At 41.5% G+C, this 18406-nt stretch overlaps 1 protein-coding gene across 2 annotated transcripts in view; it reads left to right on the top strand.

Annotated features, from left to right (window-relative positions):
- The window catches only part of SHPRH (SNF2 histone linker PHD RING helicase), a 141069-nt gene that overhangs the window by 20965 nt on the left and 101698 nt on the right, over positions 1-18406 (top strand). For both annotated transcript variants that reach the window (XM_074948563.1, XM_074948562.1), the window contains exon 4: positions 9731-9949. In XM_074948563.1, the coding sequence (XP_074804664.1) occupies positions 9731-9949 (219 nt within the window). The remainder of the gene's footprint in view (positions 1-9730; positions 9950-18406) is intronic.

Below are 18406 nucleotides of genomic sequence, written 5' to 3'. Positions count from 1 at the left end.
ATGCAACCCAAAATTGCATTTGGTGTTTCTGCAACAGCATCACATTGTTGACTCATGCTGAGGTTGTGATCGCCAGAACTCCCAGATCCCTCTCAGTAGGGCTGCTGCCAAGCCAGTTATCCCCATTCTGTATTTGTGCATTTGGTTTTTCTTCCCTAAGCGTAGCATGTTACATTTGTCTTTGTTGAATTTCATTTTGTTGTCTATAGCCCATTTTTCGAATTTCTTAAGATCCCTTTGAATTTTAGCTCTGTCCTCCAAAGCGTTTGCAGCCCTACCTAGTTTTGTGTTCTTTTCAAATTTGATAGGTGTGCTTTCTATTCCTACACACAGGTCATTAATAAAGACGTTAAATAACTCTGACCCAGAACAGATAGCTGTGGGACCCTGCTTGAGACCTCTTTCCAATCTGACATCATTCCATTAATAGTTACTCTTTGTTTGTGGTTGGTTAACCAATTATGTATCCACTTAATGGTAGTTCCACCAAGCCTGCATTTCTCCAGCTTACTTGTGATAATGTCACGTGGGACTGTGTCAAATGCCTTGCTAAAGTCCAACATATTATGTCCACCACATTCCCCCTATCCACCAATCCAAACTTTGTTGCCCTTTATTGTAAAGCTATTCAGTGTGCTAATCCCTTGCTCGTCTTTTTTCTCTTCCTTCCAATAATTTCTTCATATCATTCCTAACGGAGCCTTAACACCTCATGCTTTTAGGATGCCAGCTTTAGTCAGTGTCAAATTGTACCTTGGAAAAAATGTGTTGCGAGGTTGTGTCTCCAGTATTAGCTGCAATTGATAACTTCCTTTGAGATGTACTGTTACTCAAATTAGCAAAGGTTCTAACAACTCTTAATCAGTATCTTTTTTTTTTTTGTTTGTTTGTATCTTTCAATATGGGTGATCATGAGACCACTGAGAATTTCTGGATTCATTCTGAATCTCCAGTTGTTACATTGTTGAGTATCTGGTCTATATTTAGTTAATTTGTTCTATAATAGGAATTAGAGATGGGGAAAATTTACTGGGCTGGGCTGCATATATATCAGAGTCCAGACCCTACCAGTGCAGAATCGTTTTCTACAGTATAATTTCTAATGTTGTGTCTAGTCTGATTTTGTTTTTTAAATGACTCAGGAAATTGACCTTTATCCTCTTCTCTTTGGAGGCTGTTTTGTGATGTAAACTTGCTATGAATTTCTTCATTAAGTGAAGGTAAAGAGGACTGTCATTAGAATTATTGTGAAAGCTCACTGAAGGGAAGCCAAGTAGTTTCCCAATAATTTTCTTAAACACAAACCTTCCTTCCTACAAGGGCCATAAAGTATGAATCCTTCACAGTCCAGAGTTTGATTTTTTTTTTCCTCTTTCTCTGAGTGTCTATTAACAAACTTAAGATGAGCATTATGTGTAACATAATGTGATTTGGAAATATTCCTGATGAGTTTAAAATAAATTCAGTATGGTTTTCCATTATTTTTATTAAAAAGGAAATTATAGCCATGAACTAGAAAAATTAACTATATGACTTGGAAGGGGGAACATTATTCTGATATTTCAGAAGTTTCCTGAAGGGAATTCTTCAGGGGGAATATGTTCTTTCTCTTGATGTCAAACTTGGCATTTGGTCTAATCATTCTTTAATTGGAACACATGGCTATGTAACTCAGAAAGAAATGAAAAGAAAAATCCATTAAACAGTGCCTGTGACTTTTCTAGATTTTTAATAAAGGGAAGAATGATAGATCACTTGACAATTATGTTAGCTAACTATAAGTGGAGGGGAATCACTGAATTTTGCCCTTCCAGAGGGTTAAATCTTCCTCTGGGTGTGTTCTGTGTGAGTAGAGAGATTTTGTGAATTAGGGGACAATGTAAAACTACGTTGTGTGTGGTTAGTAAACCATTAATTTAACTGTATGTGTGAAAGCTGTGCTTTTTAGTCTGACTTGATTAACTTAATCATATTAAGGATTAAATTACTTTGAGACATAAATGGTAAGAAGAAAATATTTTACAAATACATTAGAAACAAGAGGAAGACCAAAGACAGGGTAGTCCCATACTCAGTGGGGGAGGGGAGACAGTAACAGAAAATGTGGAAATGCTAAATGACAACAAAAAGATTAGTGAACCTACACTATGCAAAACGTAGTGAATGCCTGTGAAAATGAGCGAGGGCCGGATATCTGAGCCATTAGTAATTATCTTTGAAAAGTCATGGAAGATGAGAGCGAATCCAGAGGACTGGAAAATGGCACTATATTTGCCCATCTATACAAAGGGAAATAAGGACAACCTTTGAATTTCAGACCAGTCAGCTTAACTTCGCTACCTGGAAAGATAATGGAGCAAATAATCAAGCAATCAGTTTGCAAACACCTAGAAGATGATAAGGTGGTAAGTCATAGCATGGATTTGTCAAGAACAAATTCTGTCAGACCAATCTTAATAGCTTTCTTTGTCAGGATAACAAGCCTTGTGGAGAAGGGGAAACGATAGATACGGTATATCTTGACTTTAGTAAGACTTCTGATACTGTCTCACAAGACCTTCTCATAAACAAACTAGGGAAATACAACCTAGATGGAGTTACTATAAGGTGGGTGCATAACTGGTTGGAAAACCATTCCCAGAGAGTAGTTATCAGAGGTTCACAGTCAACCAGGAAGGACATATCAAGTGGCGTCCCACAAGGATCAGTTCTGGGTCCAGTTCTGTTCAATGACTTCATCAGTTATTTAGATAATAGAGAGTACACTTCTAAAGTTTGCAGACGATACCACACTGGGAGGGGTTGCATGTGCTTTGGAGGATAGGATTAAAATTCAAAATGATCTGGACAAGCTGGAGAAATGGTCTGAAGTAAATAGGATGAAATTCAATAGGGACAAATGCAAAGTACTCCACTTAAGACGGAATAATCAGTTGCACACATACAAAACGGGAAATAATTGGTTAGGAAGGAGTACTACAGAAAGGGATCAGCGGGTCATAGTGGATCACAAGCTAAATAGGAGTCAACCGTGAAACACCGTTGCAAAAAAAGCAATCATCATTCTTGGGGTGTATTATCGGGAGTACTGTAAGCAAGACAAAAGAAGTAATTCTTCTGCTCTACTCTGTGCTGATTAGGCCTCAACTGGAGTATTATGTCCAGTTCTGGGCACCACATTTCAAGAAAGATGTGGACAAATTGGAGAAAGTCAAGAGAAGAGCAGCAAATATGATTAACGGTCTAGAAGACATGACCCATGAGGGAACATTGAAAGAAATTGGGTTTGTTTTAGTCTGGAGAAGAGAAGGCTGAGAGGGGACATAACAGTTTTCAAGTACATAAATGGTTGGGAGGAGGGAGAAAAATTGTTCTTGTTTATCCTTTTTGAGGATAGGACAAGAAGCAATGGGCTTAAGTTGCAGCAAGAGTGGTTTAGGTTGGACATTAGGAAGAACCTTCCCATCAAGGTAGTTGAGCGCTGAAATAAATTGTTTAGGGAGGTTGTGGAATCTCCATCATAAGAGCTTTTTAAGAGCTGGTTAGACAAACACCTGACAGGTATGGTCTAGATAATACTTAGTCCTGCCTTTAGTGCAGGGGACAGGACTAGATGACCTCTTGAGGTCCCTTCCAGTCCTATGATTCTGTTTTTCAATGAATGTCCTCTCTGAAGAACAACTAAAGTTTTAAACAATATATTATGCTCAGGCTGAGGACAGAAGGGGATGTGAGAGTGGTACTTTAGTTTTGTTTTAAATGTTTCAGTATTTAGTTCTCTTTTCAGAAAGTTGAAGCTTGTGTTTGGTAATTTTTTTGTGAAGGGGAGGCAGGATAAGTTTGTAAAGCAAAGGACTGGGAATTGGGAGACCTATTCATAGTTTCAGCACAGAGTTCTTGTATGTTTTGGGGTAAGTCACTTAGACCCATGCACTTTTCTAATACTTAGCTACTTCATGAGATGGTTGTGAAGTTAAACTAATATCTGTAAAATGCATTGAGAGTCTGGAATGGAGGGAGCTCTGTAAATGCAAAGTATTTTATTTATAAGTATTATCTTCTTAATGTGATGCTTCTCTTCATGGCATCATATTCTTCTTGGGTACTGAATTAAGTATGATGGAGAGGGTTGACTGTGTAAAGTTTACAATGTGGTGAGGGAAGGTGAAGATGGAAGGCTATTTATTTCTTTGGGCGATTGTTTACGCTAAGGGGAAAATGCTGAGAGATGTTGAACACCTATAACTTATCTCCCATTGATTTCAATGGCAGGTGTACGCACTTGGAAGATACCTGGCACCTTTTAGTATTTGGCTGTGAGATTAAATGAAATTGACCTTATTCTTATTGTTTTCATTGCTTCCCATAGCAATTTCTATTGCAACTGTGTGTTAATTTCACTCCACAGATGCTTGGCAAAGCTATAGGCATCAGCAGAGGCATTGGAACTTTCTGCCTGCAGACTTGGGAGAAAAGTATTTCATCAGTTATTTATATTTCTATTTAAAAAATTCTGTCAAAACTGATTAGATTAGACCCCTCTACTCAACCCAGAAAGTTTCCTGCTAGACCAAGATAAATGGGCAGTGTGGACTTTTTAAACTATGGAGATAGAAGGGTGACTGTGAAAAGATTTTTGATATACGGAGAACGATTTTTGGATGTTCTCTAAGATAACCATTATTCTAGGGGAGGTATGGGCTATATCTTCACTGGACCAAAGCATACATATGTAAAATAAAAATTACTTGTCTGCTCTTTTTTTTTCTTTTTGGATTAGTGATGGGAAGAAGAGTAACTCTGAATCTACCAACCCCCATTCCCCAACCCCATCCCCCCACCCTCCAAAATCCAGCATATATTATATGGGTAATTGTATGGATGGGAAAGGTGGAAGAGGAGGTAATTGCAATATTAAACATTTTGTAGTAAATAGGATAAGACGACTTACTGTGCATGTTTTGGGAGACTATGACATAGCTGGCATTAGAGGCACAATAAAGACAACACAGAGCAGAACAGAGTTGTAGATTTGAGGGCCAGAAGGGATCGCTGTGATCCTCTAGTCTAACCTTCTTTGTAACACAGACCATAGAACTTCCCTAAAATAATTCCTAGACCATATCGTTTAGAAAAACATCCAATCCTGATTTAAAAATTGTCAGCGACAGAGAATCTACTATGGCCCTTGGTAAATAATTCCAATGGTTACCAATTTATACCTTATTTCCAATCTGAATTTGTCTAGTTTCAACTTCCAGCCATTGGATCATGTTATGTCTTTCTCTGACAGACTGAAGAGCCCATTATTAAATATTTGTTCACCATATAGGAACTTACTGACTATAAACAAGTCACCCCCTAACCTTCTCTTTGTTAAGATAAATAGTTTGAGATCCTTGAGTCTATCACTATAAGGCATGTTTATAATCCTTTAATCATTCTTGTGGCTCTTCTCTGAACCCTCTCCAATTTATCAACATCTTTCTTGAATTGTGGTCACCAAAACTGGACACACTGTTCCAGCAGCAGTTGCATCAGTGCCAAATAGAGGGGTAAAATAACCCCTCTACTTCTGCTCAAGATTCCTGCTTATGCATCTCAGGATCACATTAGCTCTTTTGGCCACAGGGTCACATTGGGAGCTCATGTTCAGCTGATTATCACCATAATCCCCAAATCTTCCTCAGAGTCACCGCTTCCCAGTAGAGAGTCCCCCATCATGTTAGTATGGCTTACCTTCTTTGTTTCTATATGTATACATTTACATTTAGCCTTATTAAAATGCATATTGTTTGCTTATGCACAGCTATGACCAAGCAATCCAAATTTCTCTGTATCAGTGACCTGTCCTCTTCAATATTATCACTCCCCCCAATTTTCTCCTAATCTGCTAACTTATCAGTGATTTTTCTTCCAAGTCATTAATTAAAATTTTAAATAGCATAGTGCCGAGAACTGATCCCTGCACGACATCACTAGAAACGCAGCCATTTGATGATGATTCCTCATTTACAATTTCATTCTGAGACCTATCAGTTAGCCAACTTTTAATCCATTTAATGTGTGCCATGTTAATTTTATATTGTTCCTAGTTCCTTAATTGAAATGTCTGGCAGCACCAACTCAAATGCCTTATAGAAGTCTAAGTATATTACATCAACTCTTTTGCCTTTATCAACCAAACTTGCAATCTCTTAAAAAAAAAAAAAAAAAAAAAAAAAAAAAAGGTAGTTTGATAGGATCCATTTTCCATAAACCCGTGTTGATTGGAATTAAATTATGTTACTCTCCTTTCATTCTTTATTAATTGAATCTGTACCAGCCGCTCCATTATCTTGCCCTGGATCAATGTCAAGCTGACAGGCCTATACTTACCTGGCTCATTCTATTTATACTTTTAAAATACTGGCACAAAATTAGCTTTCTTCCAGTCTTCTGGAACTTCCCCAGTGTTTCAAGATTTATCAACATTAATGGTCTTCAGCCAACTTTTTAAAAATTCTTGATCAGGTTATCTAGACCTGCTGATTTAAAAATGTCTAACTTCAGTAGCTGTTTTTTAATATCTTCGTGAGATACCAGGAATGGAAAGAATGTTATCATATGATATGACTATATCATCTGTTTTTCCCGAAATACAGAACAGAAATAGTTATTCAACATTTCTGCCATTTTACAGTATTGATAATTCTACCATTTCTATCAATGGACCAATACCATTGTTAGGATTCTTTTTACTCTGAATATATTTTAAAAACTCCTTATTGTCTTTAAATCTGCTGGGCATAGATTTCTCCTTGTGTCCCTTTGCTTCCCTTAACAATTTTCTACATTTCGTAGCTTCTGATTTATATTCATTACTATAAACTTCATCTTTCTCCATTTATTATATATTCTTTTTTATAGCTGCCATCACTTCCCCTCCAAACCAGATCTGTTTTTTAACCAATACAACTTTCTTCCTCAATTGTGATATTGTGATTTTTTGGGGGGGCATCTAGTAAAGTGTTCTTTAAAAAAATCGCAATTATTTTACACATTTTTCTGATTAAATTCTTCCTCTCAGCTATTATGGTTCATAATTGTTTTCAGCTTTGTGAAACTGGATCTCTTAAAGCACCAAGTGTGTATATATCAATGGTCTGGACTTTATTCTATTTGCACATTATAAATGTTATCAAGTCATGATCACTTGTATCCAAGTTACCATTAACTTTTAGTTCTGTGAGCAGTTCCTCTTTATCTGTCAAGACAAGGTCTACTATATATCATTCCCCCATGTTGGAGCAACATTTTTTTTTTTGAGTTAAGAAATTGTCATTTGTATTATTTAGAAATTTCAAGGATGTTTTAGTACTGGCAGCATGAGGCTTCCCAGCACCTGTCACTCAGATTGAAGTCCCCATTATCGCAGAGGTTTTTTCCTACCCAGCATAGATTGTTATGTATTCAGCCGGTCATCCTTTTCCCTAGTGTGATTTGGGGGCTTGTAGCAGACACCAACTAATATCCCATTTTGTGCTTTATCTGTTAGTACTGAAGATAATTTTCTTCCAAGTTATCAGTGACTCAGAAACAAGCAATATCATTTACGACACAGTGTCACTCCTCCTCGCCTTTGCTCACTCGATCCTTCCTAATTAGGTTATAACCCTTGATTTTAACATTCCAGTCATGACAATCTTCCCATCAGGTTTCGGTAATACCAACTAGATCCAATTTTTGCTCTTAAATGAGCAATGCTAATTCCTCTTATTTGTTATGTGGGCTCCTAGCATTGGTATATAGGCAACTAAAGAATTTCCTCTCGTCATGACCTTTGGTTCCTTGGTTAATAATATGCAGAAAGAACTAGTAATGGTACTCTTGCTGATTTTACAGAAGCTCTTTAGAGAACCAGATGATGGCAAAATGATGCTTTATTTATTATATGCCTTCTGTACAAATAGGACAGGTATATCAGGAAGCATTTTTTTCCCCAGAAAGGTGAGCCTGTAAATCCTGGAACATTTATCATGGTGAATTTTAATTATTTAGCTTGTTTATATGGCTCAGAAACAGCTGAAATACTGACACCATTAATTAGGCCTAGTTCTTAGTAATAAACTGATAATAAGTTAATTAGAGGGTTAGGGAGTATCTCCAGTCTAGTGATGCAAATTATCTTTACATTTGAATATTTCCCAATGGCACCCACAGAAGTGTTGGGTTCAGAGTGTCGTCATGGGAATATGTTTCATAACTTTAAAAAATGGAGATTTGAATCTGAAATTTTGTATGCTCACTAAAATTCATATTGCATGGATATGTGAGATTCATGAACTTGTATACTCTTGATTGCTAGCATTTTTGTTTTAAGAAAAGTGCGTTTCACTTAGCAAGGCAAAAAATGTAGAAATTAGTACAAGCAAATTTAAAAGACAATCTAGAAAAACATGGTTATTAGAAGGTTTATATCTCTTAAACAAGTTTATTTTTATTCTGCACCATCCTGGCCCTAATTCTGAAGCAAGAATCTCTGAATTTTGTGGTGCATTTATATCAATTTTTTTTTGACATGGTGACATTTCAAAGGCAGCATGAAATATCTAGAAAAATATTTATTAAAAACAATTGAAACCAAAGAACCCCCTTCAGCCCACAATTATGAGATAGAAACTAAGGACTAATCCTTCATTGATGATATTAGTCTAGTTCAGTTGAAATAATAAAGCCATGCTGATTCCCATCAGTTGAACACGTGGTCCTAAATGTTGCATACATTTCTTTGGGGTTCACTTCAGAGTAATTTCTGATACTTCTCCAGTTTTGTGCTTCAGAAAACAAGGCGTTTTGCTATTAAGATTTTCCATTTATTTGGGGGGTTTTTAGGTTTGCCATTAGAACAATGTATGTAATCACATGAAGGAAAGTGTAGTAACCCTTATGTGTGTGAGGGAAGCGTTCCTCTCACTTTATCATATATGAGCCAGACAGAGCATTTCTCTTCCCTTGCTCATGAAGTTGAGGCAGAGGATCCATCTAATTTTTTTCCCTCCCTCATGGGGCACCAGGGAAAGAACATTTCCAAATCTTCTCCCTCACCCTTTTCTCTTCTTCAGCCTCCATGACACATTCTTTCCTGCCTCAGGCTGGGAGAAGGCAGTACAAATTCTTTTTACATGCCCCTCCCTTGAGGGGGGCCAAGAAGTGGTCAGTTTTTCATGTTTTGCTTCTCCTTTCTTAGTTGGAAATGGAACAGAAAGGTAGTATTTTCTTCCCCGTGTTGTCTTTTACACTTTGATCTGGGGCTGTGACTTCCATTTTACTGAAGCTCTAAAGAGCATAGCGTGCTTAAAAAAACCTTGTTTTGCTGTATGCCCTATTGGGGCTTCAATAGAGAAGAAACCCTGGAGTATCCATACTTCAAATGGATAATATTTGGGCCCAGCACCTGCTAAGGAACCACCTCTTCCTGCTTCTAAGCATTTGGTAAGTTTGCAGTCCGAAAAAATGCCAGTGTTAAGATTCAGGAATTTAATTCCCATCTTTGTCTACTACTGTCACCCCCACCAGGAACAATCAACTAAAATAAAATATACTCAGTTCATACTCTTTATGGAAGCAGTGCTTAACTGTTTTCATATATTAACTAAACATGTAGCAATAAAGCTAAGCTTATTTAATTGAGGTGATGTTAGTTGCTGATAAAGATGGGGTAAGATGATATGCTTCTTCATATATGCAGATGTGTTGGAGGAGGATGAGGAAGAATCTGACAGAGAGCTGGAACGACAGAATATTGAAGAGCTGTATGACTTTGTGAGGCACACACATCAGCAGGAAATCCAGTTTTTGTGGGAGGACGTACAGCACTCTGCATTGATTCCTGTACTGAGGCCCTATCAAAGTGAGGCTGTGAACTGGATGTTGCAACGGGAGAATTTCAGAAACAACCCTACCAATGGCAAGTACATGGCTGTGGACAACAAATGCACATCTTGATTATAACGCTACTCAAAACAAATTAACAATACAGTATCAAAAAGGATTGAATATGAACTAGCACAATTTTATGAGAATAGTCTCCTTGATAATTTAGTAATTGGAAGCTTTGCTTTTATTATTTTATTAATAAAAATTGTATTTGAGGCAACTAGTTAACAGTTATTTTTGTGTTTTGTTTTTTTTAATTGTGAGCTGTTTTCATGCTGGTCTAGAACTTAATATAGACATTGTCAACCTGGATACGTTGCATTTTACTATTGTTTCAAAATATAACATTTCACAAAATAAAGTAGTCTTATAATTGAAGTATTTAAGTTTGAAAAATAGCTACTGTCAATGATCAATAGTCACGCTTCAGAATATTTTGGGCTATACACTGAATTTCCCTACCATTGTTCATTACTTACTATGTCTTTTGGAGCAGCCTTGGCATTGACTCTGCATTGCTGTGGATGTCTTATGATCAACAAGAAGCCAGAGTTTTAGACTAAGGATTATATATTATTACAGTATATAGTTCTGGTGACCCAGGGAACAATTGACCAAGCTGGTTGACCCTACCGCTCTGAAGATACTTTTTCAAGTGCTGGTCACTATGCATATTGCCTATATGAGTGTACATGTGCGCCATATAGCCGAGTCCAGAAATTCTAACAAACAGTGCTCATTGGCTCTCATGTGTGGAGTAGTTCTATTTGTGCTCCAGACTGAAGACATAAGAAGCAATGCAGGCTGACGCCTTTTGCAGTTCCTTCTTACTGCTGCATGGCCTGAGTTGGAACCCCGTGTCTGCAGATTTCTCCAACTTTTCTCTTCGATAGCTTGTAAATAAGTATTGTAAATAGTTTTATAGTTTTTATATTAGTATAGGTAGTATAGCTTGTTCTTTCCCCCCATACTGGGGACTCCCTCCTTGCAGTCTGGGACTATGCCCAGAGTCCTGGGGATTCAAGAGCTGCGTGTCCTGCCCTCACTACTTCTCCATGAGTGATGATCACCAATGCTGTCTCTGCAGCATTATGCTTCGCACCCAAGGAGTAAAGTGCAGCATCTCACTTGTTTCCACCATGAACACGTGAAGCTCATGAACTTTAAGGAAACACCTTATGAAGAAGGCTATGAGACATCACTATGATCTGGGTCAAGGAGATGCCTGTGTATATCAGTCCCATCAAATGAGTAGTGCCCCTCCAAGCACAAGCTTAGGAATGGAATCTATGGTTGCTAAGCCAAGGAATCTTCTTTCCAGACTTCCCAGGAGAGTAGGGGGCACTCTCATGGTCGCAAGGATATGTTCATAAATAAAGAGATCCCTCCCTAACCCTACCCAAGACGGGAGAGCCTCACACGTGGATGCTGTGGTGCCAGGACCACTAAAAACCCTCAGACTGAAAGGTAGCACACACAAGAAAAAGAATCTGTTGGTTCCATCAGTGGCTCTGGCTCTGAAACACAAGGACCAACAACTGCCAGCTCCATCCAAACATGCTGGACCTGACTCTTCATTGGTCCCGAGGGTGAAACTGGAGGATGAAACTGCTTTTATGACACAAGAACCATCCCCTCTCCAGCCGTCAGGCAGGAATCATAGAATATCAGGGTTGGAAGGGACCTCAGGAGGTCATCTAGTCCAACCCCCTGCTCAAAGCAGGACCAATCCCCAACTAAATCATCCCAGACAGGGCTTTGTCGAGCCTGACCTTAAAAACTTCTAAGGAAGGAGATTCTACCACCTCCCTAGGTAACACATTCCAGTGTTTCACCACTCTCCTAGTGAAAAAGTTTTTCCTAATATCTAACCTAAACCTCCCCCACTGCAACTTGAGACAATTACTCCTCGTTCTGTCATCTGCTACCACTGAGAACAGTCTAGATCCATCTTCTTTGGAACCCCCTTTCAGGTAGTTGAAAGCAGCTATCAAATCCCCCCTCATTCTTCTCTTCTGCAGACTAAACAATCCCAGTTCCCTCAGCCTCTCCTCATAAGTCATGTGTTCCAGTCCCCTAATCATTTTTGTTGCCCTCCGCTGGACGTTTTCCAATTTTTCCACATCCTTCCTGTAGTGTGGGGCCCAAAACTGGAGACAGTCCTCCAGATGAGGCCTCACCAATGTTGAATAGAGGGGAACGATCACGTCCCTCGATCTGCTGGCAGTGCCCCTACTTATACATCCCAAAATGCCATTAGCCTTCTTGGCAACAAGGGCACGCTGTTGACTCATATCCAGCTTCTCATCCACTGTAACCCCTTGGTCCTTTTCTGCAGAACTGCTGCCTAGCCATTCGGTCCCTAGTCTGTAGCGGTGCATGGGATTCTTCTGTCCTAAGTGCAGGACTCTGCACTTGTCCTTGTTGAACCTCATCAGATTTCTTTTGGCCCAATCCTCCAATTTGTCTAGGTCCCTCTGTATCCTATCCCTACCCTCCAGCATATCTACCTCTCCTCCCAGTTTAGTGTCATCTGCAAACTTTCTGAGGGTGCAATCCACACCATCATCATTTATGAAGATATTGAACAAAACAAAACCCTAGGACTGACCCTTGGGGCACTCCGCTTGATACCGGCTGCTAACTAGACATGGAGCTATTGATCACTACCCGTTGAGTCCGACAATCTAGCCAGCTTTCTATCCACCTTATAGTCCATTCATCCAGCCCATACTTCTTTAACTTGCTGGCAAGAATACTGTGGGAGACCGTGTCAAAAGCTTTGCTAAAGTCAAGGAACAACACGTCCACCGCTTTCCCCTCATCCACAGAGCCAGTTATCTCGTCATAGAAGGCAATTAGATTAGTCAGGCATGACTTGCCCTTGGTGAATCCATGCTGACTGTTCCTGATCACTTTCCTCTCCTCTAAGTGCTTCAGAATTGATTCCTTGAGGACCTGCTCCATGATTTTTCCGGGAACTGAGGTGAGGCTGACTGGCCTGTAGTTCCCAGGATCCTCCTCCTTCCCTTTTTTAAAGATGGGCATTACATTAGCCTTTTTCCAGTCATCCGGGACTTTCCCTGATCGCCATGAGTTTTCAAAGATAATGGCCCATGGCTCTGCAATCACATCCGCCAACTCCTTTAGCACTCTCGGATGCAGCGCATCCGGCCCCATGGACTTGTGCTCGTCCAGCATTTCTAAATAGTCCCTAACCACCTCTTTCTCCACAGAGGGCTGGCCATCTACTCCCCATGCTGTGCTGCCCAGTGCAGTAGCCTGGGAGCTGACCTTGTTCGTGAAGACAGAGGCAAAAAAAGCATTGAGTAAATTAGCTTTTTCCACATCCACTGTCACTAGGTTGCCTCCCTCATTCAGTAAGGGGCCCACACTTCCCTTGACGACTACTTGTTGCTAACGTACCTGAAGAAACCCTTCTTGTTGCTCTTAACATCCCTTGCTAGTTGCAACTCCAGGTGTGATTTGGCCTTCCTGATTTCACTCCTGCATGCCCGAGCAATATTTTTATACTCTTCCCTGGTCATGCATGCATGCATCCTCTAATATTGTTGGCCCCATGAATGGAGAGAGAACAGTTCTCAGATGCAGATGACTCAGACACTCTGGATGGTCTCTTTTCTCCTCAGAGAGAGCTGAGCTTTGATAGGCAGTCAAGGAGTTCTGGATGCCATCCTCCCAGATATGACTTCCCCAAGCACTGCTGGCACCTGATTTAGTGGGGCCCCCACATCCAGTCGATTCCTCCGTTTGTCCTTATTGTGGCCTGTGGGACTCCTAAGGAAAACACCCCAGATCCGTTCATGTGTCATACCACACTTCTCCTACTTGGCATCCACCAGATCATCAGAGTATGAGGAGAACGACATTGATCCAGATCTGCAGGTGCTGATGGGAATCTCATCCTCATTTCTGGAAGAAACTATCACTCCATCCTTACTCTCTCTGCCAAGTGACGATAGGCAGTACCAGGAGCTACTTCAGAGGATAGCCAATGACCTCCAAATATCAGTGGAGGAGGTCCAGGACTTGCAGTACCGGCTATTCTGTAGCCTACAGGTCCAAGCAAGGTGGTGCTCCTGATTAATGAGGCCATCATGGAGTCAGCAAGCGTGGTTTGATGCACCCCAGTCTAATGGGCCCCCATGCCTAAGAGGGCTCAGGGATGCTATTTCATCTCTGCCAAAGTGGTTGAATTTCTTTTCTCCCATCCATCACCCAACTTCCTGGTGGTACAGTCAGCCATGGAGAGAGTAAGATCACAGCATTCCAAGACCACCCTGGCTGACAAGGGCTCAAAGAGGTTAGATTTCTTGGAAAGAAAGGTCTTTTCCTCTATGAGCGTGCCATTCCATATCAGTACGTACCAGGCTTTGTTAGCAAAATATGATTTTAAAAATTACGCCAGGCTGGCTGACTTTAAGGACAAGTTTCCCCCTGAAGACAGAGCCCAATTTCAGTCCTTCATAGAGGAGGGCAAATGAGCGGCAAAGACATCCAGTCAAGCTGCAATGGCTTAGTCACTGGCATAGTTATAAGGTGTGTGTCTTGGTTTCACCCTTCGGGGCTTCCAGGGTAGTCCAGAATACCATACAGGATTTGCCTTTCAACAAGTTGAACCGTTCAGTAAGAAAAAGGATGAGTTCCTTCACTCATTGAAAGACTAGAGGTTGACTATACACTTCCTGGGAATTGACCCCCTGGGTCCAAGGAGAAAACACCAGAGGCAGGTGTATAGGTCAAGGCCATATCCTCCACAGACGTTCTGCTGTCAGTAGGTGGCCTCCTTCCTACAGCAAGGGGCGATAGAACAAGTCTCACTACAGTATCAAGGGAGAGGATTCTATTCCCCTTATTCCTCAGTCTGCCCCCCCCCCCAAGAAAAAAAAAAGGAAGACGGAGACCCATTCTGGATCTTTGATTTGGGCACTGTGTATCAGGACTTGAAGGAACTAGAGTAATATTAAATGGTCAGACATCGTACCAACCATTGGAGTCCTGGACTGGTGCTTCGTGACTAGTGTTGAATCCCTAATCAAACAGGCACAACTTCCTTGGGCTGATCACTTTGTATGTATGGATGCTATGTGACTCTACAAAGCCATATTTTATGGACAGTGGAAAACAAGAACATGTCTGGACAGTGGAAAACAAGAACAATGAAAATGATGTAAGGACATTTTCAGAACTCACCTACAAGCTGTCAAAGTTGATCCGAACACACATGGGAAGCTGCTGCTGCTGGTTAATCAGGATGGCAGCAGACCTGTTGGTCTGCAGTTAAAGCCATCGAGAATATCACCACAGAAAAAGCCAAAGAGAAGCATCAGTGAAGAAAGCAGGCTGTGGCAAAAACATGTGGTCAGACGTGCAGATGCATCTGCGCATCACTCATCAGTTTACATTCGCACAAGGTGCACTGAAACAAACTAAATTTTGCCTATGATGGGAAACGCCTGCATCCAGCTGAGTCCCCCCTCATAAATGTCAGAGGATTTAGAGGTCTTGGTTTTCAGACCCCTCTGCTACCATGACCTTTATCCATTCCCACTCATCCACTAAAGGCTACTTCTGACGCTTCAGCCGAGATCAACCCACTGCTATTGATGCCACCCACCTCTTACCTCCCCTTATCTTTTGGGGCCATCTCTCACTTTTCACCCACAATTGGGACTCCTAATATGACACACAGTTGGGTCTTAGAAATTATCCACCAAGGATAGTTCATAGAGTTTCTCTTCCCCACAAACTCCCTTCCCAGTCCCCCTTCAAGGACCACTTTCATGAGGTTATTTTTCAACAAAAGGTGGACTCCCTCCTCCTCCTCCGAGGGGCAATAGACCGAGTGTCACCTTGGTAACGAGAGAGAGAGAGTTCTAGTCCCCTTATTTTTTAGTCCCCAAAAAAAGATGGAGCAGGGAGACCCATTCTGGACCTTTATAACTGAACATCTTCAAAAATCAAAATTTAGGATGGTTACACTAGCATGAATAATCCCCTCCCAGGGGATGTGGTTCGTGGCTTTCCACATGGACACTTATTTTCATGCAGATATTAATCTGTCCCACAAAAAGTTCCTTCAGTTTTTAGTGGGTCGGGAACATTTCCAGTTCAGAACCCTTCCCCTTAGATATTCTATAGCACCCGGAGTATTCACTAAGGTCTTCTCTGTGGTGGCAGCCCAAATGAGATGCTGGCGTTAAACAGTTTTCCCATATCTCAATGACTGACTCCTAATAGGTTGCTCCAGCTATGAGGTTAGATTGATCCTTCTCAAAGTTGCCAATCTTCTAGCAGTACTGGGTGTCTGTGTGAACAAAGAAAAGTCCATTTTAACACACCCACACAGATGATAAACTTTATGGGAGCAAGAGCGTTTCTCCCCGTGGAAGGATTTCGGTTAATGAGCAATCTGATAGGCACATCTTGACCAGAGTCCTCAGTCTGTAAGTAATCTGTGCTTTCTCTTCTAGGCCACATGACCTTGTGAACTTGATATCATTTGCCAGGCTTCCTGTACACTGTCTACGGGCCTGACTCCGGTAAATCTACTAACTGGGCATGGATCACATCAACACCAGAGTAACTGTTCCCACTATCGTTTCTTTTACCTGCTGGTTGAACCTGGATCGAATAAGAGTAGATGTCCACTTCATCACTCTTGCCCCCTCTGTCACCATCATAACAGATGGCTCCCTTATGGGTTGGGGTGCTCACCTGAACAACCATGCCATACAAGTTATCTGGATCCACAGGAGGCCAGACTGCACATCAGTCTACTGGAACTGAGGGCAGTCTGCCTAGCATGCAGGTCTGGTCTTCCACTCATTCATTCTTTCCATGCCCAAGTAACGTCAGACAATGTCACCACACAGCCTTTTACATAACAGGGCAGAGCAAGATATCTTTCCCTTGGGAACATTCTCCATTTCCTACCTGTCCATGAAGGTTGCTATTACCTGAGCCGAATAAGATGGAAGCCGTCATGGCAGACCCACCATGTACTGTTTGCACAAGGGAAAGGTCTTCCTTTGCTTCCATCCAAATTCCTCCCCAAAGTTATTTCTGAGTTCCATGACAACCAAACTATCTACTTACTTGTTTTCTTCCTGAAACCCCATGCCGCTGCTGAAGAGAGAAGACTTTATTGCCTCCATGTCAGATGTGCCTTGGTTTTCTAGCTGCAGAGGACCAAATCGATGAGAAAATCATTAAGGTTATTTTATTGCCATAGCAGAAAGGTTGCGAGAACAAGTTATATCCTCTGAGTATCTAAATGGACTTCTGGGCACATCACTGTGAGCTATCAGTTAGTACATATACCTCCACCATGAGAGCACAAGGTGCCTCTTCAGCAGTGGTGCCCAGACTTTTCCTGTTACCCCTCCTCTCCAGTTATGGAATCTGTCCGCGGCGTGCTCTCTCTTACTGCACAGTTGGCTCAGCAGAGGAGCTTGGGTTGAAAGCAGAGATGGGAAAGGAATTGGGTATGGAGGAAGAGCTGGGACTAGAGGCGGAGCAGGAATGAGGGCAGAGCTGGGCTGCGGTTGGAGCAGGTGGCAGAGTGGATCTGAGGTTGGGGCCTGAACAGAGCAGGGGGCAGAGTGGAGCTATGGCTGGGGACGGAGCAGGGGATGGAGTGAAGCTGTGGCTGGAGCTGCGCCTGGGGGCAGAGTGGAGCTGCGGCTGGAGCTGGTTGGGGGTGGAGCAGGGCTGGGTGGCACTCCCTCCATACCCCACATGGGGGCTGGCCTGGGCCCCTCCGCACCCCCATAAGGAAGTATACCCACAGTTTGGGGCCACTGCTCCCCAGCATCCCTGCCGGAAGTACCATTACTGGACATATGCAGAGTGGCTACCTAGAGTTCCAGGCACACATTCACAAAACATTACACGCTAGTGTAGTCCTGTGCTGCAGATGCAGTGCTGTGGGAACTTCAGTACTTCAAGCATCTTTGCTGCTCTGTCTCCCTCACCCCACTCCAGTCCCAATACAGATTCTCAGTCACTTGTGTGGAATGCACATAGGGACGAGTACTTGAAGAAGAAATGGAGGTTACTTGTCTGTAATAGGGACCACACATCTCAAACAACTTCCAATCTGAATTCCATTACCCACTGTCTGTCCCCTCTTGTTTGGATCCTACTGGATTTGCGGTAAGAAGAGGAACTAGAGAGGTATCAGCCTGCATTTCCTCTTACACCCTCAGTCTGGAGCATGACGAGAACTACTGTGCATTTGCGGGTCAACAAACGTTGCTTGTTAGAATTTCTGGACATGGGTTTATGGTGTGTGCACACGCTCACGTGTGCAGTACAGATAGAGACCACACATGTCAAAGAACTTCCAGTTATAGGCAACTAATTCCAGTTTTTGGTTCCTGTTTGCCTTTAAATGTCATAATAATGCTGTGCAGTTCTAAGCACTATGAAAAATCTTGTAATATTCATATGGTTTCCTTCTCTA

This window comes from Natator depressus, chromosome 3 (assembly GCF_965152275.1).
Source record: "Natator depressus isolate rNatDep1 chromosome 3, rNatDep2.hap1, whole genome shotgun sequence".
Taxonomy (NCBI): domain Eukaryota; kingdom Metazoa; phylum Chordata; order Testudines; family Cheloniidae; genus Natator; species Natator depressus.
The sequence above is the reverse complement of the archived record's forward strand: the minus strand, read 5'-3'. Positions and strand labels throughout refer to the sequence as shown.